General features: G+C 37.1%; 1 protein-coding gene across 2 annotated transcripts in view; it reads left to right on the top strand.

Moving 5' to 3' along the window:
• LOC123309303 (harmonin) overlaps positions 1 to 24,994 on the top strand; it is a 92,291-nt gene that overhangs the window by 7,880 nt on the left and 59,417 nt on the right. For both annotated transcript variants that reach the window (XM_044892353.1, XM_044892354.1), the window contains exon 2: positions 16,743 to 17,019. In XM_044892353.1, the coding sequence (XP_044748288.1) occupies positions 16,756 to 17,019 (264 nt within the window). In that variant the 5' untranslated portion in view covers positions 16,743 to 16,755. The remainder of the gene's footprint in view (positions 1 to 16,742; positions 17,020 to 24,994) is intronic.

The raw sequence follows: 24,994 nt of genomic DNA, 5'->3' as shown, positions 1-24,994 counted from the left end.
ATAAAGAGTGTTTGGTTAAATTTCCTCAAATTTCTCAATTTTCAGATCTTTAATCTCTTATAAACTTATTTACATACATAATCAAAAGAGGACCTAATATGATCAAGCTATTAATCTCGCTATTAATTTTCTGGATGAACAAAATAATACAGATAAATTGAGATGCTCTAGTTATAACAAGTATCTCTTATCCTTCATTAAATCAAGCAGCGAATGTTAGACGAAACCAATAAAATTGAGTAATCATGAATTAACCAACGTGAAAATCAAATGAATGTATTTCACTTAATACTCTCATTACTTTCATAACACAAGCGCTTGAGAATTTGAGTATGGCAATCCATTATTCTCTTATTATTTGATTCACATGATGAGCTCGTCATTTTACTACTAGGTACTACTTATAGAGCAACTCTCGAGCGTACGAGTGATCCCGTAAGATTGATTCTTCTTTTTCAACATTCTATTATACAGCAGGTCTTTCATAGTCTAACGGTACCTATCGCATCTTTGGAGATGAATGATTAACAGAAAAGAAATGATATTTGGTTTTAGGCCACCAGTAAAAGTTATCTGAGTGAAAGCGATAATAATATTCGACTAATGTGTATAATTTTATCTTTTATTTATGCTGGGAAGGAATCACCTTTGATGTAGCATATAGAGAATTGAATATTGAGTTGTGTGAATATCTGCCTAAATGTGATTATGATAATGAAGAATTTCTTCAGTCCTGAAATCACACACCTACTTCTCGTTCTTGAGAATGAAAGTACTATAAAAAATAGAGTTGAAACGAGAGCGTTATCAGTTTTGAATTTTGAGCTAAAAATGATCTGTTTTTTCAGTCAAATTTAACTCAGTCTATCTGACTGATCATCAAAGTAATTTCTGAAGAAAAAGAGCTAAGGACTTAAAATAATTTTCAGGTTAAGTTCAGGTTCTGAATGAGCCGAAGGGACAAAATCAGTTCGATAGTTTCGGAGTTGAAAGCAATTGAATATTCTCCTTATCTAAAAAAAAATGCTTATTAATTGATTGGAAACTCAGAAAATAGTTGTAAATTACCGATACGATGACTACAAAATTTGGGGGAGGTATTGCCATTTGATACTCCTCTAGGGGTTGTGTATAAAACACAGCCCCGAGATGTAAAAGAATTGAAAACATTCCGAGTCAATCGCTTGACAGGAGAAGACGTGCTACAGTGCTCCTAGTGCTATAAAAGAGAAAGCGGACGAGAAAGTCACAGTGCCGTAAAAGTGAAAGCGGAGGTGAAAGTGCCCACTAACCAAGCTACGGAATATTTGATTCCGTCTGTGAAGTTGTGTAGGTTCTATATTTGTTATCGGAATTTTAATTCGTTAAAATTTTCAAAGTTGGTGTTCATCCTAAGTGTCCAGAGAATTTTCTCGTTGGTACTGCAGAAAACATCAGGTGAGCTTATTTTTCGTATCTTTCTTTCTGATTTTTCTCATAGCGTAGAGAATTTTTGATGAGCCGTTTTGTTTTTATGCATGAGATACATTTTTCTTTTGTCTTGAAAAATTTTATTTCCAATTTCTTTGAGTAGCGAAGTAATTATTAATTAGATTCTAAAATGTCTGACCATTCGGACTGCGAGTCCGTAATGGAAGAAGACGCGCCAGAAATCGCTAATGTCGTGTCCGAACACGATATTTTGAGAGAGGAGAACGCAAGTTTGAAAGCGAGGGTGAATGAGTTAGATAGATGCGTATCTAGCTTAGTTGCTGAGATTAAAAATCTCAGGGAGAGGCTCGAGTTGCAGGAGGGAAATAAGGAAAGTCCTTACTCCAAAGCACTCAAGAAGAACATTATTTTGAAAAATGTCCAAGAAGTGAACTTACCGGTTCAAAAACAGAAGATGGAGGTGGTCAAAACCCCTCAAACCAAAATTTCCCCACCCGCCAAAAGAGTGAGAAAGGATAGCTCCTCGTCAAATGAGGAGGCAAACAAGAAAAGAGTCTTGGAAACCCCAGCCCAAGAGAAAACCACTCCAGTGGAGAGAAAAGAAAAAATCCCCCCAGTTACCCTGAGGGGTACGTCCGAATGGACGTCAATTTCCAACGCGTTAATGCGAAACGGAATAAATTACAGCAGAGCGACTACTGTGAAGGACGGAATTAGGGTCGTTCCACAAACCGCGGAAGACCACAGAAGAATGACGGACTTCCTTCATAAAATAAATAGGGAGTTTTACACTCTTCAACGGGAGGAAGAAAAGAAAATCTATGCGGTAGTGAGATATCTACCGCTGGATGCAGATATCCCGACGATCCTTGACGACCTCAAGGATCAAGGGATCGTCGATGCTGAGGTCATAAGAATGACCTCAAATATAACTAAGAGGCCGATGCCCTTATTGCTGGTTAAAACCCAGAATAAGGGTATCTTCGAGGTGAGAAGGCTCTACAACATGAACTGTGTTGTTGAACCTAAGAGAAGGACGACCGGGCCTGGACAATGTTACCGCTGTCAGCGATATGGACATGCCCAAAGTAAGTGCACTTTTCCATGGAGGTGCGTGAAATGCTCCGGTAATCACAGCTCCAGGGAGTGTACGCTCACCAGGGAGAACGAGGAGCGAAATGCCTCTTGTGTTCTCTGTGGAGAGCAAGGACATCCAGCCAGCTACAAGGGATGTAGCGAATGGAAATTGGTCACTAAAAAGACCAAGAGATCGCCAAGATCGAACCAGACCAGCTCGAGGCCAACACAAAATACACCGAGGCCATCCCCAAACTCTTCGGAAGTGAAGAAACCCCAGGAAACTGCAACCGAAGCAGTCAAAGAGACGAAGAAACCAGAGAAAAAGACGGAAAAGGCAAAAACCGTCAAAAAAGCCGAAACCAGAAAAGGAATTTCTGGAATCACTGAGGAACTGGATAAGTTCACGAAAAACCTCCTCAGCACGATGATGCAGAATCTGGAGAAAGAGATTGAGAAGAAGATGCAGCAAATTATTAAGAATATTTAATGGCTGACACGACGATAAAGAACAATCTCATAATCGTCTCTTGGAACGTCGAAGGATTGAGAGCCCGCAGATCAGAATTCGAAGAACTGATTGAAGAGAAGAGACCGGATGTCATAGCTCTTCAAGAAACGAGACTTAACCCCAACGTTCGGATAGCATTTCCCAATTACGATATTTACAGAAATGATAGACCTAACAGCACAGGTGGCGTTGCTATACTGGCTAGAAAGAATATGGATCACCATTTCGACCAAATATTCAATGGACAAGAAGTAGAAGCAATATCGATTATTGTGAATACTAATCGAGGGCAAGTGAAGATTATTTCAACTTATAAATCACCGGATAAAGACATGCTGGAAGAGGATCTAAAAATGCTACTAGAAGGAAGACACCCGAAAATCATAATTGGTGATCTTAACTGCAAATCGCAGGAATGGAACAGTAGGGTGGAAAATACAAACGGGAGAAGACTGAAGATTTATGCTGAAAAACTTAATGCAGTTGTGATAGGACCTGAAATACCGACCTACATACCAAGAGTAAATGGACTACCCGATGTACTGGACATTGTCGTAATGAAAGACATCACTGAAGAAATCAGCATTGATACAATAGAAGACGGAACTTCAGACCACAATCCCATAGAATTCATAGTGGGACATGGCCCAAGAAACGAAGAAGAGACACAAACCAAGGAACGCACAGACTGGGAGAAATATAAGAATTTACTTCAGGAGAAAATCAGGGAAATTCCCCAAATAAACACCCAGGATGAATTAGATGAAGCAGTTGAAAAATTGGAAAATCATATAAAAGAAGCCTATGAAGAAAGCACCAAGAGAATAAGGAAACCAATTCCGAAACATTCACATGGAGATACGCCAAGGGATATAAAAGAACTTATAAAAAAGAACAGAAGACTCAGGAAAATCTACAGAACAACAAAAAGAGAAGAAGACAAGAAGAAACTGAATAAGCATAGTCAGATATTGAAAAATGCTTTAACAGAACTGCGTAATAACAGATGGCACCAGAGATTAAGGGAACTGAATACAATAGATCACTCGGCTTGGAAAATGCAAAAACGCTTACGACGAGAACAGACAGTTATACCTCCACTGCATGGAGCAAACGGAATGGTATATACGAGACTTGAAAAAGCCGAAGCACTTGCCGACACAATTGAGAGAGAAGCCAGAATAAATTACAGAAATGATGATGACAATGAAGATCTAGAAGAAGAAGTGGAGGCAAACGAAGAACTGATGATGGAACCACCGGAAACCGAAATCATTCCTAAACCGGCTTCACCAACAGAAATCAAAGAGATCATAATGAAACTGAAAAACCGGAAAGCACCGGGAGAAGATAGAATAACGAATTATATGTTGAAGAAATTGCCTAGAAAAGGAATAGCAGCCTTGACGAATATAACAAACGGAGTGATGAGGACCGAATACTACCCAAAGAGATGGAAAACTGCAGAAATGATAGTTTTCAACAAGCCTGGAAAGGAACGGAAATTTCCTCAAAATTATAGACCAATCAGCCTACTATCAGCACTAGGAAAAGTCGTCGAGAGGGTTATCGCCAAAAGGCTGAATGAGGAAACAGAAATGTTGAAGATAATCCCACCCGAACAATTTGGATTTCGACGAGAACACTCGACTGAACTCCAATTACTACGGCTCATAGAATACGTCACCGAAGGAATGCAGACCAAACAGGCCACAGGATTAGTTCTGATGGATATCGAGAGAGCTTTTGATAGAGTATGGCACGAAGGCCTAATCTACAAGATGAAAAGAGCAGGATATTCGACCAAGCTATGCAAGATTATAAGGAATTATCTGAGGAATAGAAACTTTTATGTGAAGATAGATGGAGCAACCTCTCAAACCAGACAATTGGAAGCGGGAGTGCCTCAAGGATCGGTACTTGGACCTCTGCTTTACGTAATATACGTTTATGATATCCCGAAGAATGCTAGGAATATGCTCACCTTGTACGCAGATGACACAGGAATAGCGTTCAGACATCGACGCCCAGAGATCATACACCGGAGACTGCAGGAAGCCATAGATGAATTACTCAAATGGTGCATCAAATGGAAAATCCAAATCAATGGAAGAAAGACTCAAGCAATATTACTGCAAAAGAGAAGATTGAGGATGGAAGAAAACCTTGAAGTTGATGGACAAGAGGTTGAATGGAAAAATGAAGCAACATACCTAGGAGTGACGCTTGACAGAGGACTTACATGGAAAAACCACATCAAATGTGCTGTTGATAAAACAAAAGCCGCAATGAGTAAACTTTATCCACTCATAGGCAGAAGAAGTCATATGAATAAGAACATCAAGTTGACGATGATTAAAACTATTGCGCGACCACAACTCACATATGGATCGGCGGCATGGGGCTTCGCAGCCAAGACCCACATCAAGAGAATACAGGCCACTGAGAATAAACTCCTTAGAATGGCGATGGACGTACCCTGGTTTGTTAGGAACAAACAAATCTACAAGGACTTGGAATGGGAACCAGTTACAGAATTTATGAAGAGAAAGGCGGAAAGGATATTCGACAAAGCCAAACAACATCCAAATGAGGAACTACGAAGATTAGTCGACTACGATCCAACAGAAGAAGCTAGAAGGTCAAGAACCTACCACCGAAGACCGAGAGATCAGTTAAGGATTTAAATGTAACCAAAGAAGAGCTTAACCTATAAAAGCTATAGGCAGCATACAACTATCATCACGACTATGATCGTGTGAGAGTCCAGAAACCATAAGAGTCAACTGGTTAATAGGCAAAATGCCCGGAACCTATGAAGAAGCAGTTAAGGGTTTTTAGTGGGTCTCGAGCTCAGAGAGTGAGAATCCCCACACTGTTCCCCCTCAGCAGAGGGTGTGTTCGTCTGTTTGCAGAAGAATTGAAAGTAAGAATATGCACAGCAAGCCAAGAAATTCAAGTCGAAGTTTTTTTGAACCGAATTCTAAAACATGCTACTCTTTTGTCTATAAAATACTGACATTTTGAAAATCTTTTATAGTAAAACATTTTCCATTTTTTTCATGTTCCATTGCAACTCTGGCTATCGTAACTATTTTACTCATTTTTTGGTTTTTCGGAAGTACATACTAACAAAAAAGGTCGAGTGTGTAGCATTTTTGAAAAGGTAATCGTATTATCTTTGAAACAAGGTGTCATTCAAACCCTCTTTCCATTTAAGATTTTAGGGGTTGCTGTCATCACTCTGACAGGGTTGATATAAATTGATTGGAACCGTATCAAATGGCTCCAAGCAAAGTTTAGCTCTTTTTGCATTTTTCTGAGCTTACATGGGGTCCGAGATATCACAGGTGGTACCTTTTCAAATTGACACACGGTATGAATGAAATTCATCGAATTTTATATCATGAATATTCAACTGAAATTCATATGATTTAAATTTTGAATAGACTAAGATCATGAAATTTCGATTGTTGATACTATAATCGTTTTTCCTATCTAAAAATTAACCATTGCTATTTATAGAGTGACCAGACGTCCGTCATTGTGACGGACAGTCCGTCAATTGTCCAAGAAGTCCGTCACTGGAAAACGTCCGTCAAAATCTTGAATTTAATTCAGTATTTTTCTCAAGATTATTTTAGATGAATAATGAAAAAAGAAAAATTTACGGAAAATCTTTCAAAAGAATTTCCATTTCTTGAAAAAACAAAACTTGATTCTAAAGTCCAATGTACGAAGTGTTTGGGTCAATTCAGATAGCATTTGGAGAAAGAAGGGATATTATATGTTTCAAGTTACAAACATAAAACAATGTTTAATGCAGCATTGTCTTCCTCACTTCCTCCCTGACCAAATATTTGAGAAATTCAAATTTTGGGAATAAAGAAGCTTCTCTAGCAACACCTGAAGCCCTCTTCTCATTCCACACTCCACAGTGTATGAACAAGTATTATATTAATATTATTAAATTTTCGTTTTTGCGTTGTGAAAAACTTTTATTATTTCTTTATTTTCAATATTTTTCACCATACGTTGTAGGAAACTGAGCAGCTGAAAGCATATACAGGGTGAGTCCTTTCCATTTTTTCCGAATCGGCTAGCTTTAAAAGGTACAGGTTGTTGAAAAATATAAAAAAAAATTATTTTTAGTTCTCACAAACCGTTTTATCGAATGAAATGAATTTCGGAATATAGTTGTCGAGTAATTTGACGTTCAAAAATAAAAAATTATCTGTGAAAAATTGGATACTTCGACCGAATGCAACTCTTTTTAAAAGATCCACAGATGTATAGTGTCACAGATTCATTTAGTTATTAGGGTAAATTTGCTTTTTCAGGGGTAGCACAGCTCATTATGAAAACTGTATCTTTTTATTAGGGCTGAATAGGAAAAAATGGTACAGGAAAAAAGTGTTTCTTTTAACCTCAAGAATCTATTGTTGAAATATTTTTACGATTCAAAGACTCGCCCTGTATATATAAATATACATATAAACATTCCCTAGGTCCGTCCGTCATTGATCTGGGGATAATCTGGTCAGCCTACTATTTATAATATCTAGTGTAGTTTTCACTTCGATTTGCAGTCCTCAACGACTGCTTATATTATGTTTTCTGCTCGATTCATCAGGTTCATTTTTGGAAATAATGAACTGAAATCGAGCAACATCTTTCATGATGGAGATTGATCAGCGGCATCTTCGGCGACCATTACTTTCTTCGACGGATGACATTTAAATTTGTTTGACCTACTATCCTTCATGTTTACCGAAGATATTCATCGAGTAGTCTGTACATTCAACTTCGATATTCACCTTATTAACTTCCCAATTAAAGGCAAGTTCAAGGAAACTGCTCCAATACTAGACAGTGAGTAATTTTCAGAGTAAACGAGGAAAATTTAATTAGCACGTTCGCGAGAAAGTGATTTCGAAGAATCGACACTGCGGCTATTCTAGATTCTTTGGTGAAAACAGTATTTTCAGCTAGACAAAATGGAAACTGGTACATAAAGAGTTGCCGGAGAAACCGTTCTATAGAGGCGGATGAAGTTTCACGTAAAGAGGCGTTCTATAATAGTATCTCTTTGTTTTTGTCCTTATCTCAGTATTTAGTACTTGGAAAGGGCCAGAGCGTGGTTTAAAAATTTATTCAAATATAATATTATAATATAATAATTCCCACAACAAACCGGTGTTAAGTTCCGGAAGCCACTTTTGACGTTTGACCGTGTATCATTCTACAGGGTGTTTCACGAGTAAACGGACAAATTAAAACCTTGAATAGAGAGCGGCATTACACCAGCAGGGCACCTCAACGGATCTTTCCAATATTGGTATCATTCGAAAGTTCTCGTTTTGTTCATTTATACCTTACGAGTTTTCAGAGAAGAAAAAATTTTTTTTTTCTTAACCTAGGATATCTGCGTTTTGCTCTCCATCTGCTCTTTTCAAATCTGCAATTAGTTTTTCTCTACAACTTACCGTTAACGAGATATAGATAATCAAAAGAGCCCTGCTGGTGTAATATTACACTAACAGGGCACCTCAACGTATCTTTCTGATATTGGTTTCGATCGAAAGCCCTCGTTTTGCTCATCAGTCCGTTCGTTTTGCTCATTTATACTTTACGAGTTTTTGGAGAAGAAAAAAAAAATTTTTCTTACCCTAGCTTGTGGGATATCCGCGTTTTTCTCTCGTTTTGCTCTTTCCAAATCTGTAATTCGTTTTTCTCTACCAGTTACCGTTACTGGAATATAGGTAATTCAAAATGCGCTGCTAGTGTAATAGCGGGTATTGAGCTGAGCTCAAAAACATAACCGATATAGTGGGTGATTTCTAAACTTCTCCTGATATTCTTGAACGATTTGACCTCGGATTTGACTGAAAATTGATTATCAGGTTGACATTGTTAGTTTCAACGAAACAAAACGTCAAAATTCGACAAAACTCAGGACCGGACTCATTGAGTCTATTTTCAAATTCAAACTCATGAAAAACACCCTGTATGTAGTTTTTCATCATAATTTTAATTTTTAGTTATATGCATGTACGATTGTATCAAATTCAATGAATCGGGGGTATGCATCATCCGTGAATTAGATTAAAATTTAGGGATCATTGGTGAAAACGTTAATTGAGTTCCAATTGTACTCGGATTGTACCTACTTATTTTTTGGCAATATTGAATATTTTCCTCCAACCCCTTAGTGGGAATCCTACTCACAAGCACATGAATAAACGTATCTTTCCATAGAATTATTGATAAGTACGTTGTTTTTTTTCTTCTAATTACAACAGAACTAAAAGAAAAACCAAGATTATAGTGAGGTTCCATTTTCCGTGTGCTTTCTAACGGGCCCACACATGGTATCTGTTTACATTTGAAAAACGGAGGGTTGTAGAAAAACAATCCATTTTTTTGCCAGAAAATGAGGTTGATTAAAAATCAATTGACATCCTTTTGGTTTTGAGTTATTGGTTGAAGAAATATACAATTGACTTTATTCCAGACCTCTGCCCATCCCTGTAAAAATAAGTGAAGTATCTGCAGTTTCTGGATTTCTCTTTCTGGTAAAATTCTAATCGATTTACACAGCCCGCTTGATCAAATGACCGAACAAAAACTACTCTACTCAATTCAAGGTAAAAAGGCTATTCAAATGAGGTAACACTTTCCCCATCTTCCTAATTCAGAATTTACGGTTGGGGCTCCCAGCAATAAGCTAAAAGTGCGATGTACCTAAATATGAATTATTTCACCTGATACCTCTCCCTTGTTGAGTTTTCAAAAGTCCACCCTCGAAGCCATCCATCAAAGCTTGGGCAAAGGGACCCAGAATCTTATCCATTCAAACATTAGACCTCGATGATCCACAGAATCATAAAAAAATATGTAACACTCAATCTCTGATACGTGCAGACTGAATTCAGGTGAGATAATCTCAAACCAAACGACGCTTTGGATCTCTATGACAAGACAAGTTCAATGGTAAAATATGGGGTTGTGTTTTCGGTTTTAGCTGAAGTTATAAGGGGAAAAATATTTTATCGTTTTATGCTGTAGGCTGTATATTATGCTGTGCTTTATACGTTCCTTCAAGGTGGAAATAATAACGCTTAAAAAGAAATAAGCTCCTTATCAAAACATTCCTTCTGTAACTGGTTGGTTTTCAATTGAACGCAATAAATCTGCATAAATACCACTATTCTAGTATACAAACCATAATATCAGTAATTCTCCCGAACAATGATCGATCATTGTAATCCAATTGTTCAGTTGGACATTATGATTTTACGATTCTTTTATCTGCTTTTAATTTCTATTGAACCAGGGATATTTACGATACATCGATGATTTACGATCATGATTACGATGGAATATTTTCATTATTCGACTTCAACTAGCTTGGAATTCAACGTTATGGCAGTCAGATCTCATAATGTGGCCCGAATATTTTTCGGAATTCAGGGTGGAATAAAACTTTCATTTGTCCTCAGTGAAGAAGATTCTCCGGAAGACTAAACATTAGTAATAATCCAATCAATCGGAATGGTAGAAAGCTAGATTTGAGTATACAATACAGGACGAGCCCTCATCGAAGATGAGTATATAACGACAGAACGGTTTCGCTCTTGTTTGAGCTCGTCAGAGTCGTCAGTACCGCATAACTTAACCAACGATGCCGAATTAATGAAGCAGAGGACCTTTCGATATCTGCTTACATTTTGATATAGATATCTTTCATAACCTTTCGAGGTTAAACTTCATTTAGGAATAATGAAAAAGTCAGCACAAAATGAATGAATACCTTCCAAGAATACTTAGCAAAGGAAGTGTAATTCCGTTCAAAGCCTATTCGAAGGGTGCTGACCTAGAAGGGGCAAAGTTGAGCTCACTGACAGAAATCGGTTCGTAAGTAGTGGCGTAGCATAGACAATGGCTAAGGTTATACAGAAGATAATTTAAAATACCTTCAACTTTTGTACAAAATCGTTGTTAATCAAATTATTGAGTTATAGGAAGTGTTAAAAATCAAATCATTCAAATTTTTATTGCACCGCCTAATTTTATCACAGCTACGCATAAGCGCAATAGTTGTATTACGCCTAATTTGCCATGTATTTTTGGTTTGGTACCTACAGTGTTTCGCGTAAGCGGATTATGTGACTTATTCATTAAGCAAAATTAAAACGCAAGCATGGAAAGTTGTAAGCAAGAACCTTTTTTCAAAACATTTTTGTCTCATTTCAACTTTCGGTTGAACCGAAAACGGCAAAAATGTTTTCGCACCATATTTGAAAAAAGTTCTCATTTTTTCTGAATGCTCTTAACAATTCGAATATAAAAGGGGAATCTTGGACTCATACAAATATTTCAATAGTAGATTCTTGAGGTAAAAAAAAACACTTTTTTCCTTTACCATTTTTTCCTAATCGGCTCGGTTTAAAATATACAGGCTGTTGAAAAACCATAAAAAATGTTTATCTCACAAATGGTTTGTTTGAAATGAATTTCGGAATGAAGTTTTTCACTCGGTTTTTCATTCATTTGATGAATCTTATTTGAACAGAAGATATCACTCACGTCTTACAGTTTTCTCATTATGACCATTACGTATCAAAAATTACGAAAATTTTAAAGAATCCAACTTTTGGAACTCAGTTGGACTAATGAATATTTGAACGTTTCGTGAAATAATGGTATTCTTCATATTTTCTCGTATAATTCCTACGCTGTTTTCGAGTAATTTGATGTTCAAAACTTTAAAATATCTGTGAAATTCGATTAATTGGGTACTTTGGCTGAATACAAATCTGTTGAAAAGACCCACAGATGTGTAGTATCACAGATTGGGCTGGTTATTCTGAAGGTTATTTTGTTTATCCAGGGATGGCACGGTTCATTATAAGAATACAAAATGGCTATATTCCTTATCAGACCTAATCGGAAAAAAAGGTATACGAAAAAAGTGTTTCTTTCGACCTCAAGAATATACTGTTGAAATATTTGTACGAGTCAAAGACTCACGCTGTAAAAAATATATCTAATGGTAGTTTTATATTTATTTCAAGCAATTTTGTTTGTAAATACCCAGAAGAAAAGTGAGACCAGCATTTGAAAAATAACGTAGGTTAAAAAAAATTCGTCCTGGAATTTGTTGATTTCATGTTCTTTGTCTAAATGTGGCGCTTACTTTCTCCACCTCTCTATTCGTAGAGTGAAGAATATAGAAAAGTCTCATGAAAACTTTTTAAGGAAGATTCCTAGAAAATTCAACTAAAATCGGTAACATTTACTTTACAATTTTAACAAATTTGAAAGAGAATTATAAAATGTTACATAAGAAGCTTACCATCAAGTTCAAGCATATACTATGCTTGAACTTGATGGTACCTCGATCGACCTCTAAAATCCCATGTTGTTAAAAATTCAATGAATACTTGATGCCAAATTTTGCCCCATCTGAAATCGAGTATTATTCTCAGATTCATTGAATCTTCGAGAAGATGGAATGAATATATTTTTCAAATTTCGATTTTATTTCCTCAAATAAATTTCGATAAGATAGCTTTCAATAAGTAAGATTTATAAAGCTACTTTCATATTGTGGCTTTTTCTATCTATTATAAGTTTTGAAGAATTTCTTGTTATTTACCGAACAAGGTTAATTCTTCAAATGTGTTGTTACTATTTGTGTCCAGACTTCTTTGAGTTCGACACTGATGGGATTCGGAGTTGTGAGGATGAACGTCCCAAAGATGGCTGGAAAATGCTAGCCGAAAAGTTGGATAGAATGAGCCAAAATAATTGAAATAGGCAAATAAATCCCAATACAAATTCCCCATCATTCATTCATTATTCCACGTCAACTGTTTGAATTGAATATAAAACTACCAGTATATTCATACAAGGCTACTCATTTTAAAAGATCTTCTGAAATAACTCCGTGGAAAAACCCTGCATCGAAAACTGTTTCAAATTAAAATTTTCTTAGTATTCAAGGCGACATCGAATGCAGATTATCTAATCTCACCTAGTTTTATTTAAAGTTGAATAATTTTTTCATTAGAATATATTCATTTTTCTTCACAGAATCTCATTCTTCATAAAAAACTAGGAAAAAATTCTTTTCTTTTCGCCATAAAATGAATATTGTTTTAGCTCAGAAAATCATTTACACACAAAATATTGAGCATATTTGAAGAAGTGAGACAAATAGATATCGAGAATGAAATTTTTCATTGATTTCATTTCATTAAATTAATAGCACATTTTAGTCGGTCATCCTGAATATCCGAAAAGAGAATTGGTTGAGATTTCGGCAAATATGAATGAAAATTTTTTAGTTCTGTTGTGTATTGTGTCGTATTCGTAGAAAGTATTTTTTTTTTGAATACGACTCTTCTAGGAAAGAGTCGTCTTATTAGGATAAGTTTTTAAGCCTGTGTTTAATAGTATTTCCAATAGTATATTTGAATAGCGCGTGGGAAATAGTATCATACTTTTACCCAATGGATAAGTCGCAAACTCAAGCGAGCGCTTACGTGAAACACACTGTACAATGTGGATCATTTAATTTGTATAAACATCATTTGCATCCTCAAGAGTAAAAGTATTCGCAGTAATGCAAAGTGAATAAGTCATCAAATAGTTCGTTCCACAACTGCTTTCGGAAGAAAAGAAATCCTAATTTGAAATTGAGCAAACGATGCATTCAATTCGAGTTACGGCCATGTGAATATGCGGGTAATTCGAATGGTAATTTGGTGTGCTCAACATTACACTGAATGAATTATAAATTATATTAATATTCCTTTGTTCTCGTTTTTCATAAAGTCGCACAGACTGAAGCGTTTCGATTATTAAGTTCATCTAATTAAAAGAAGATTGGTAGAATATTATCACATCGATTAGGAAAGTCGAAGCATTTGGTAGTTAGAATGTTTCACGGATTATTTTTGAAGATTGTCAGAGGTTTCATCAATGATTCCTCAACAAATTAGGTCCTTCTTCGCAAATTTCTCATTTACTCTAGAAGAATTTCTAAATATGTACGCATCTGTCTGATGGCCGATTCGGCCCATTTATGGACTTTCCCTTCTCTTGATTTCACCTAGTTTCTTTTACCCGAACAACGGAAATTCGAATCGCTGGTATTGATGGTTAAGTACATTGCAAATTTGACGCCAATTGAATACTTGTTTTTGTTTCATTTTGAGAATATGTAAAAAATGTAAAAATGTAAAAATTTCTCACCTTACTACGAAGGAGTAGAAGGGCCACAAAATATTTTAAAAATATTTTTCCTTAAATTCCGACTTTGAAGTCGGAATTTAGTTAAATTCCGAGTTCAAAGTAGGAATTTAACAAAATTCCGAGTTCAAAGTCGGAATTTAGTACAATTCCGACTTTGAAGTCGGAATTTTATTTACTTCGAAACCTATACAGGCTAGATGCACAGGGTGTTGTTCTACGACGATATAGATTATTTCTCCATATATACAGAGGGGGGTCTGGGAGCTCAATGTTATTTTATGGTTTCTATTTCAGTACTGGGGTGGGGGGAGGTTGTGCGCAACCTTACCTCTACCTGTCTACGACCATAATTCCATAATTATTCAAAAACATGGACCTAATGACAATTTTCTCCAATAAAATACATCAAGTTCAATATTTATTAAAGAACAACGTGTTTATTTTGAGAAATCTGAATCCTCTCATGAATATCTCAGCATATTTGGAAATGAACCAATTCGTCATAGAACTGCCTATATGAGGTTTTCTCACCGTTGTAATGACCTCTTCATGTAAGAAACATCAAAGCACACCGGGTGTACCTCGGGGTGTACTCATTTCTTGTCCATTGAGCCTCCCGATTTCATATGAGAAGGAAATTTTTTCATAAAATATCCGGAATATACCTAAAAAACAGTTACCTATATCTAAAAAAATATTCATGTCATGGCATGTCTGTAAAAGGTTGTCATATCATTGTTATGACCTCTCATAAAAGAAAACTCAAATAATAATGTACACCCTGTGTACATAATTATTCATTCATCATAAATGTGGGAACACCTTCTATTATATGAATTTGAATATTTGTAGAAAAGCAAACTGTAATTTAGGAACATATCTACGTCGTCGTACAACACCCTGTAGAAGTTCGGAACTGAATAAAATTCTGAGTTTGAAGTCGGAATTTAGTAAATTCCGACTTTGAACTAGAAATTTTGTTAAATTCCGACTTTGAAGTCGGAATTTAGTTAAATTCCGACTTTGAACTCGGAATTTAGTTAAATTCCGACTTTGAACTCGGAATTTTGTTAAATTCCGACTTTGAACTCGGAATTTAACTAAATTCCGACTTCAAAGTCGGAATTTAAGGAAAAATATTTTTAAAATATTATGTGGCCCTTCTACTCCTTCGTACCTTACATATTTTTTCGTCAATGTTTTCTACGTTGACTAAGTTTGTTTATAATTTCGGATTATTTTCATCAGAAAAAGATATGATACGTATGAAAAAAGAAAAACTATCCTGTATTAGATGCTGAAAAAGAATTAGTAGGAAATAAAGAAGGAATTAGGCAAATTTTTAAAATAAATTTTTTCATATATAAAGCTTGGAATTTGAAAGTTGCAGGCAAATTGATTTTTCTTTTCTTCATATTCCAACTTTTAAATCATACTTATTCTTTTTCAACATCTAATACAGGATAGTTTTTCTTTTTTCATACGTATCATATCCTTTTCTGATGAAAATAATCCAAAATTATAGTCATAATAGAAAACATTGACGAAAAATGAAGTAAGGTGAGAAATTTTTTGAAAAACATAAGAACTCAAATATGTCAGAAACTGTTGATTTTTGGTTATCAAGAAATATGGCTCAAACGACAGCAAATGAGTGATACTAACACCTCCTCCAAAGTTCACGTCTAATTTGAAACACCCCGTATATTTCCATGTAATTGATGAGCAGTAATTATTTTTGTCAAACCATATATATGCATTGTTCTATTTTCTATGAGTCAAAATGATAAGAAAAATTTTTTCAACCAAGGTACATTTTCTTCCTTGAACCCTTTACTGACTCTACTCAACATCGTCCAAGTCAAGAAAAATCGAAAAATTGATTTTTTCAAATCAATTTTTCCATTTCTCTTCTTTTATCATATATACCTATGTTAGTTTTGATTAATGTAAAGATTGTCCTTCATGTGGTATTGATCAAACTTTACACAATAACACTTCAACTAATTTGAGAATTTCGGAAAATATTTTTTGAAAAATAATCCTACCGTAAAAAACTTCAGGAAAGGAACGCTTCAGCTCGTGAAAATAATTCAAAAATCTTTTTACATTTCTAATAGAAATATTCTATTAAAATATAATTCATATGCAATGACAGAAGTATTTCTTCATGTCGTTACCATAAGTATAGAGACATCACAGAATTTGAAACGGAAAAAAAATAGCCGGAATTTTTCGCGCACCGTGTGGAAAAGTGATTCTTTGCGACTTGAAATGCGTGGGGGAAGAGGGTTGAATGCGCGCTTCTAAAAAAAACTTTTTTTGAAATCGAAATAATATACGATAGTGTGCAACGTCTTATTGTTCCATTTATTAATTCATTTTCAATTGGAATGCAAATAAACATCATCAAGCAGAAAAAGTTTTAATGAGTTCTCTAGGGTATACGTTTTTTTTTCAGCGTCACTGCGATCATGGTGGTGGATTATGGCTCCCATCCATATGCCACTTCCAGTATGAGTTTGGAGACCTCTTCGGAAAGTTGTGGGAGCCGAACGAGTAGAGTTAGGACAATAAGGCTAGTACGCCCAAGTCATGGAACCCTACCTCCGCCCAGCTTCACTTGCAGACATGGACCTAGTCTTGGTTTCAGTCTAAGGGGTGGAAGAGAACATGGGACAGGGTTCTTCGTCTCCTACGTGGAGCCAGCTTCGGAAGCACATAGGCAAGGATTAAAGGTGAGTTTTCTGCACCCAGTACTATCTTGAATTTAGTAGCCTTCAATGCGCTGGATATTTCATTTCTTCACTTCTTGAAGAATTTCATCTCAATACCAATTTTGGAGTTGAAAAACATTGAACATGTTACAAAGCTGTTTATTATTATGACTTTAGCCTTGCGGCTTTCATACTCCTCTCTAGAGGAACATCTTATCCCAGATCTCAGATATCAAAAGGATTAAGCTCTGTTGGAGCCCTTTCCAGGTTTTCGGGCTCGCAGTGGTGGTCGGGTCCGGGTCGCTCCTCGGCTTCCTGCTGTCGGTTAGATTCCTGCTCAACCTGCACTTCCTGTCGGAGCAGACGGTGTTCCTCCGAATTTCCCATGTACATGGGTACAGTTCTCGCCGTTTCCAGCAGTACCGCCTTCTGCATGACTCTATAGATATTTTCGTCCAACTGAAGTTTCCTCAAGTTCTCTTGTAGTTTCTTCGGTATCAGGCCTGTAGATGAAGCTTCCACTGTCTCCTGGTTTGTTCCTCGAGATATCTGTATTTTGAAATTTCTTCAGTGTACCTATCTAGAAGATTGTTATTATTTGGAATCGCCACGTCGATGAATGGTGCTCTGTCCTCATCCTTATTGAGCAATATGAGGTCTGGTCTATTGTGAGTTATTTTTCGGTCTGTGAGAACCGTGCGATCCTAATAGAGCTTGTGATGTTCATTTTCCAATACAGCATCCGTTTGGTGATTGTAATAAGAAACCCTTTTCGAACTTAGAAGTCACCGAGTCATCCTTGGGGATATATTTCAAGTAGTTCCTGATGGGAATCACCTGATCCTGGATGGCGAGCACAAAGCCCTCTGTTTCAGGAAACAACCACCCGGAAGTCATCCAGTAGTTCGACGCAGATATGTCGACATAATCATGGTTGACCTCGTTCTGGTGCCTTCCACGCAAAGGTTTGGCAATCAGCTTCTACATTTTGCTTTCTGCAGAGTGTTTGACTGCTTCCCAGCGGTCTTGTTGTAGTTTTAACGGAGTAGAACTATATCAGCAACACAAACTATTCGATCGAGTTCTGACGAAGCAGCCTTGCTCAGGAAGTATGCTCGAAGTCCTTCAATTTCCTGGGACATGCGGTTGGACAAATCAACAATTCCTCTACCCCAGATGTCGTGGCCGCTCTGTCAGTTTTATTGAGCTTTTGGGGTGATGTTTATTAAGTTTAGTGAGCATTGTCCTTATGTGGTGGTCGAAGAGATGATACCAAATGAGCAGCACCGAGCAAGCGTAGGTATCAATAGCCTTCATCAGATTCTTGCTGTTAAGGCCAGTTCTCATTATCCTTCTCAATCTTCGGGTGAACTCCTCCGTTAGTTCTTTCTTCATCTGGCTCTGACTGATTTTTCTTGCCTGTTTTATGCCCAGATACTTGTATGTGTCTCCTTCCTTTAATGTTTCAATTTCTGCACCTTCCTTGAGTTTAAACGTACCATCTTCTATTTTCCCTCTCGTTATGTTCAGCAGTCGACATTTTTCTAGTCCAAACTTCATTTTGATGTCTTCCGAGAATCCTTTCACCATTTTCAGCATCTGTTGCATTTGTTTTTTGGTAGATGCGAATAGTTTCAAATCGTCCAGGTAAAGGAGATGATTCAGTTTCATCATAGTTCTACTACAGCTTTCATTATTACTATTCCCTGCATTCCTCTACTAAGTATGAGTTAACCTTTTCCTCAGAAAGGGATTTCAGGGTTCACAATAAATGTACATGTGTTTTACGGAGTATCCTCTGCGCATATTCTCAAATATGCACACCCGAACAGCATACAGTTCAGCTTGTACTATGGAACAATCCTTCCCTAGGGGTATGGACAGGTTGAAACGAGGTCCCACAATTCCCACTCCAGTCCCTGTGGACAGCACAGAGCCATCGGTGAACCAAGTGAGACCTCCAGACACGATACGCCCTGTTTGGTGTAAACCATAGGTCACTATCAGGAACAACAGGTTTCGACGAAGTAAAAACATGTGCCCCAGTGGTCCGCTCTATGGGGCTGCGTTGGCACCTTCCACCATTTTAAGAGCCCTCATGTGCCCCCTAAACATTCCACTATCACGCCATTGACCCTCTTCTCAGACTCTGAGAGCTGTCTTTATAACCACTTCTGTATCTACAAGGTGTAAAGGTGGTAAACCCAGCAGACACTTTATGACTGCCGTAGGGCTGGAATTCAGAGCGCCCGTAATGCTTAGACAGGCTTTCCTTTAGCTTCTGGTCTTAATAGTGCGTCTACAGTTCTTGCGTAGGTAAAGATAGGCCTTACCACTACAGTGTACAACCAGCGCATAATATGTGGTTTGAGCCTCATCCCTCATCAAGTACTCTCCGAGAACACGAAAACATTATATTAGCCTTACTCGACCGAGACTCAATGTGTTTGCTATACAGTAGTTTGTGGTCCAGTATCACACCGAGTTATCGGACTTGGTCGGATAGAGTACTTGCATAATCCTAAACAAGCTATAGGAAGTTTGTTTCCTCAACATTGAGAAGAAGACCTATGCTGAAAGAAGATAATATTAAAAGTACCATTTCAAGATTTTCAGAGAATCTCTTCGATTTCCAAAGCTTCTTCTTACTTACGAATCTATGAACGGTGAGAAAAATGTTTCTGTAAATTTAAGGAAATTGTCAAAATAGCCGTCCCGTCAAACGTCCCCTTGAAGTGTTACGCCATGCTAAATTATGTGTTCACCTCGGTGTGCCAGAATAACCACATTTGTCTTCCTTTCGATCACTTTATGTTGGGACCTTTTGTTGACAGCCTGTTTGATATACATCGACTACGTCTTCGCTGCCTTCGTTCCCGTCTTGATCTTGCACTACTACCTGGGATTCTGTGGAATAGTTAAGAGAAGCCATAAGATGCTAATTTCCTTCGTAATCTTCTGTTTTTTTAGTGACATAATCTACGTTACCCTTACACCAGTGGCCAAAGTGACACTTTTCAAGATGGCTTATTCACAGTTCGGGGAGAATTTCGGTAAAAGCAGCTTTATAGCTGTTTATGATGAGAAGGTGGAAATAGGCAGAAACGTTTTACATGACGAAAAGAATCAAATGAACTGGACTTTACCATTTGATGGACCCAAACCGCGAATATTGAAATATTTCAGTATATACACCCTTCGATTCATTTCGAATTGTATTACTTTTGTAGTAGCGATTGTATACGTCAAATCGCTATTGAAGAAAGAACTGATATGATTTCTACAGTGCCAAAGATTTCGATATACGAAAGGAGTGTGAATTCAATGTACTATCATTCTAAAGTTGCTCACTGTAACATTGCTTTTTACGCAAGGGATAACAGAAAAATTAAATATGATCTTAAATTGGCTGAGAATATCTTTGCTTTAAAAGAGTAGCGCCATATCTATCTATTCACCGTCCCTATTCCGGAATTGAATAGAGTAAAGTGATCAGTGAATTGAAGGGGTACTGTCTGTGGCAAACAATGCAGAGGAAAAAAAAACAGAACAGGAAATGAACAATTTGCAAAGTCTACATAAACAGGAGTCTGGAAAAAACATATTCATTCTCGGAAAAGGAGAAAATTTCTCCATTCGAAGAGACAGTCGCAATGATTGAGATAAGATTTCTGATGTTCTGAGAAGAACGAATAAGTTCGAAACTATTCTGCAGAGTGATTGAAAACTACATAGGTATATTTCGAATTTGCCAAGAAAAATTCGTTTATGATTATCCCTTATCTCTGTTCTTGGGTTATTACCATAAGGGTCTTAGTAAGTGTAACTCCGCAGTTTCGACATAACTTTATTTTTGTTATCATGGAGCGGTAAAGTAAAATTCAAAGCGCTCTGCGATATTACGATAATTTATGAAAGACATGTGCTAAAACGCATGTTTGGAGCATCAAATACAAGCAAAAGAAAAATTCACTTATACAGAATAGTAGATACAATGAATGCAGACACATACTTAGTTGACAAACAACAATTTTCAAATCGAATTGATAATTCTCCTGGGAAACCATCGTATAATCTGAACAATAATATTGAACCGATTAAATTTACGCGTAGTCAGCACGCTCTGATAATTGTGAAAAAGCATGAAGCAACTAATTGGTTTTGTACCTATCGGCTAGCAATCGATTAGATATCAATAAAACGGTTTGGTGGTGTAACTATTCATTGAAAACGAAAAACAAATGAAAGTGAGATCACTTTCACGGCATACATCTGCATAATAATTGAAAATTATCTCAGTAAGGGAAACAAGATACCACAAAATAACCACAAAATCTTCTCGAGACTTTTTACTTTTCATGGGATTTCCTCAAATTATTTTTCTCAGGATTAGGTAGTCTCATCCTCAGTTAGATGAGGTACGAATGAAAGTATTACCTACCCATATGTGGCTTTTCTATACCTACTTACGTATAAGTAAGATTTTTTCACTGGATTCTTACAGAGACGAACTGATAACAGTGATAACTATGTAACTCATAGTTATTCTATTCGTTTCATAGGTTGGTTGTATTCCTCAAATACGTAGGTATATGAGGCTTACAGAGCGACTGAATTGGTGTGGAATATTGAAGTGTATGATAGAATAGATCATTTCCAACAAAAATGTTCTTGGAATTTTGTCTTTAATCTCATGGCTCTTGAGATGTACTCGAGAACTGCAATGAACAGCTATTTTAATCTTACCTGTTGTCTCGTGAAGTTTGACAGTTGTGATAGCATTTTTTATATACATATATTGATGTTACTTCTACCATGTCGAATGCATTATGAAAATCGACATCGCCTGTTGTATTCTACAGAATTTTATATCAAGACTTTAATTGCTCCAAGATGATCATTTATCCCGGAACCTTTCCTAAAGTCTGTTTTCTTGATTGATAAAAGTCTAATTTAGCCTATAGACGTTTGGCAATGATTGTTGATTCTACAATTGTGAAAACTTTCTTCAAACGCAACTCTCAATGGACTCGGCTCATTTTTTTTTTACTAAAATGATCTATGTAGGTTAGACTTAACTTTGAGGAGTACCGCAGATCAATGGCACTCGAAGGTCTGCTGGTCAAAGGTTTCTGGGGCAGAGAGCTACAAAGTATGGATGGTTTAGGTATGAAGGTACGATAGTATTTAGCTCCTTTAGATGTACGAAGAGCAACTGTACAATATCAGTGATATTCAGCTGTTCGGCGAGTTATTCTAACATGTTTTTAAAACTGTGGTATGATACAGGTCAGGTCCAAAAATCATTGGCCATGAAAATGTGTATTCAGGAGTAAAGCCGGTGATTGAGTCCAGTGTCCTTATTGGTATTGTGCGTTAGAAGGATTCTTCGCACCCTTCTCACCTTGAACATGATGTTGCCTTCTTCAAACACTGTGTTCCTAAATTGAAGGTACAAATGAAAAGAGGGAATTCCTCGAGTAATTTTAAGAAAAAAAGTCTCATAAACATGCGACCGCAAACGATTTGTTTTCGAGATACAGGTTGTTGAGTTTATTTTCAAGTCTTTCTCTTACATCCGCTTTCAATAAACCTATCTATCCATTATTTCACTTACTGACGTTTGGGAACCATTCTGAAATAAATTTACAGATAGATCATAGAAACGAAATCAGATGTTTTTTCTATTTTCAGTAACTGAAACAATGGATACATAGTTTTATTGAAAACGGCCGTTATAGTATCTACACTTCACAAGATATTCAAGTGAAATTTGACACAGATATCATAATGAAAGTTGCCATTTTCGATAGCAAATCTACAGGCTGATATTTTTCTGGAACACTTTACCCTGTTTTCCTCCAGAACTTTTTTATGGTGAGCAACTGTTAATTTGAAAAAATATAAAAGAAGCTTTCTTGTTGTAGGTACTAAAATTTATGAGATTATGATTCAGAGATTCTCTCTAAATACTCAAAAAAATCCAAATTGTCATGAAAAATCCAATTAGTGGCTTGTTGGTTTTGACACGTCAAACGACACGTGAATTTCAGTTGAATATCTTGTGAAGTGTAGATACTATGAGAAAAACTTGAAAGAAAGATATTCAAACTTTAACACCCCGCATCTCTAAAACGAAAAGTTTGCGATCCCATGTTTACGGGACGTTTTTCTTGAGATTACTCAAGAAATCTTCCTTCTTTCTTGTACCTTCAATTTAGAAATACGCCGTACATGTGACTGCAGGTACCTACTGTTGATAACACCATATTGACTGAGTGTCAAGCCAAGTCCTTAAAAGCGATGATTATGGAGCCATCATCAGCTGTAAATTGAGAGAATTAGCCTAAAGGTGTCTAAAGATTACTCTGACGTGACGTGGACCCACGTCATAATTTGCATGATTCAAAAATCTAACATGCATTCATCGCTGCATTCCGTTACCGGGAATAAATCTACAAAAAGACAAAATAAAACGGTGCTAACAGACTTATACTTTCCTAGGGCTAATTGCGACTGTGTGCCCTTCTGTGACTGAAGAAACCGAACCGTGACCTATAGATCCTTCCACCCTCCGGGCATAGATAGTCACCAGCCAGATCAGGCCGCCGCTGTATCCTTCTCGAGTCTCCATTATAACTGTGTACCAAAGACCTCCACTGTGACCTGTCTAACGCTAGTTGTTCCCAGTTATGATTGGCATTAACTGATTTTAGGGATTTATGTAGTATATCCTTAAACCGCTTTTACTGGCCTCCTGGTATCCGGACTCCCTCAGTGAATTCGCCATACAGAGCTATTTTGGGGAGTCTTGTGTCTTGCATCCTCAGAATGTGGCCGCTCCATCTGAGTCGGGCCCTCGTTACTTGCGTCTCAATTGTTGTACAACTCGCGCGTTGCACAACTTCTGCATTCGAAACTTTGTGGAACCATCTGATGTGCATTATTTGTCTTAGATGACGTTGTTGCGTTTGTTAAAGCTGTTCAATATGTCGCCTGTAGGGCGTCCAGCTTTCGCTTCCGTAAAGAAGCATTGGAAGGATCACTGCTTTCTAAACATCTGTCTTAGTGTTCAGATTGAGGTCGTGATTTTGAAACACTCTGCCCTTCAGCGTCCAGAATGCCCGTGATGCCGAATTGATACTGTTGTGTATTTCCGTGTCTAGGTTAGCCCTAGTATTTATGAAGCTTCCTAAGTATTTGAACTGCTCGACCTGTTCTATAGTTTCATTCTACAGGCTGATATCTGTATATATGTTTATAGGGGTCCAACATTATCTGTAGATCCTCTGAGCTGCCATCGACAAGGGGGTTTTCGCTCTGAGACGTTTCAGGCTAAATAGGCCTCCATCAAATCTGAATCTTATTCCAACACCTCTTACAGGCATACTCATGTCAGCAATTATCGAGATAGCTATGTTGAAAACATTGAACAGTAAAGGCGCTAGCACGCATCCTTGCTTTATTCCAGAGTTTGTTAAGAAATGGTCGGTTGTAGAGCCATTATGCTGCATTCTAGCGGTGTTGTTGGTATGGAGGCCCTTGCACACTGCTATGAATTTTTCTGGTACTCCTAGGCGTCCCATGATTTTCCATAGCGCTCTCCGATTCACCGATTCGAAGGCCTTACTTAAATCGATGTAGAAAAATCTAACATACGATTTTGCGCGGGAGAGTTCAAATTGTTCCCACGTCGCGTCAGAACAATTTGAACGTTTCCCCACAAAAACTTAAGTTAAGGTGCCTACAGATTACTCTGACGTGACGTGGGCCCACGTCATAATGCGCATGATTAAAAAATGTAACATGGGACTTTGCGCGGAAGCGTTCAAACTGGTCTGACGCGACGCTGGACGTGCAATCCCACGTCATGTCAGAACAATTTGAACGCTTCCGCGCAAAGTCCCATGTTACATTTTTTAATCATGCGCATTATAACGTGGGCCCACGTCACGTCAGAGTAATCTGTAGGCACCTTTACATTTTTGAATCATGC

This window comes from Coccinella septempunctata, chromosome 3 (genome assembly GCF_907165205.1).
Source record: "Coccinella septempunctata chromosome 3, icCocSept1.1, whole genome shotgun sequence".
Classification (NCBI taxonomy): domain Eukaryota; kingdom Metazoa; phylum Arthropoda; class Insecta; order Coleoptera; family Coccinellidae; genus Coccinella; species Coccinella septempunctata.
This window is presented reverse-complemented; position numbering and strand designations above follow the sequence as displayed.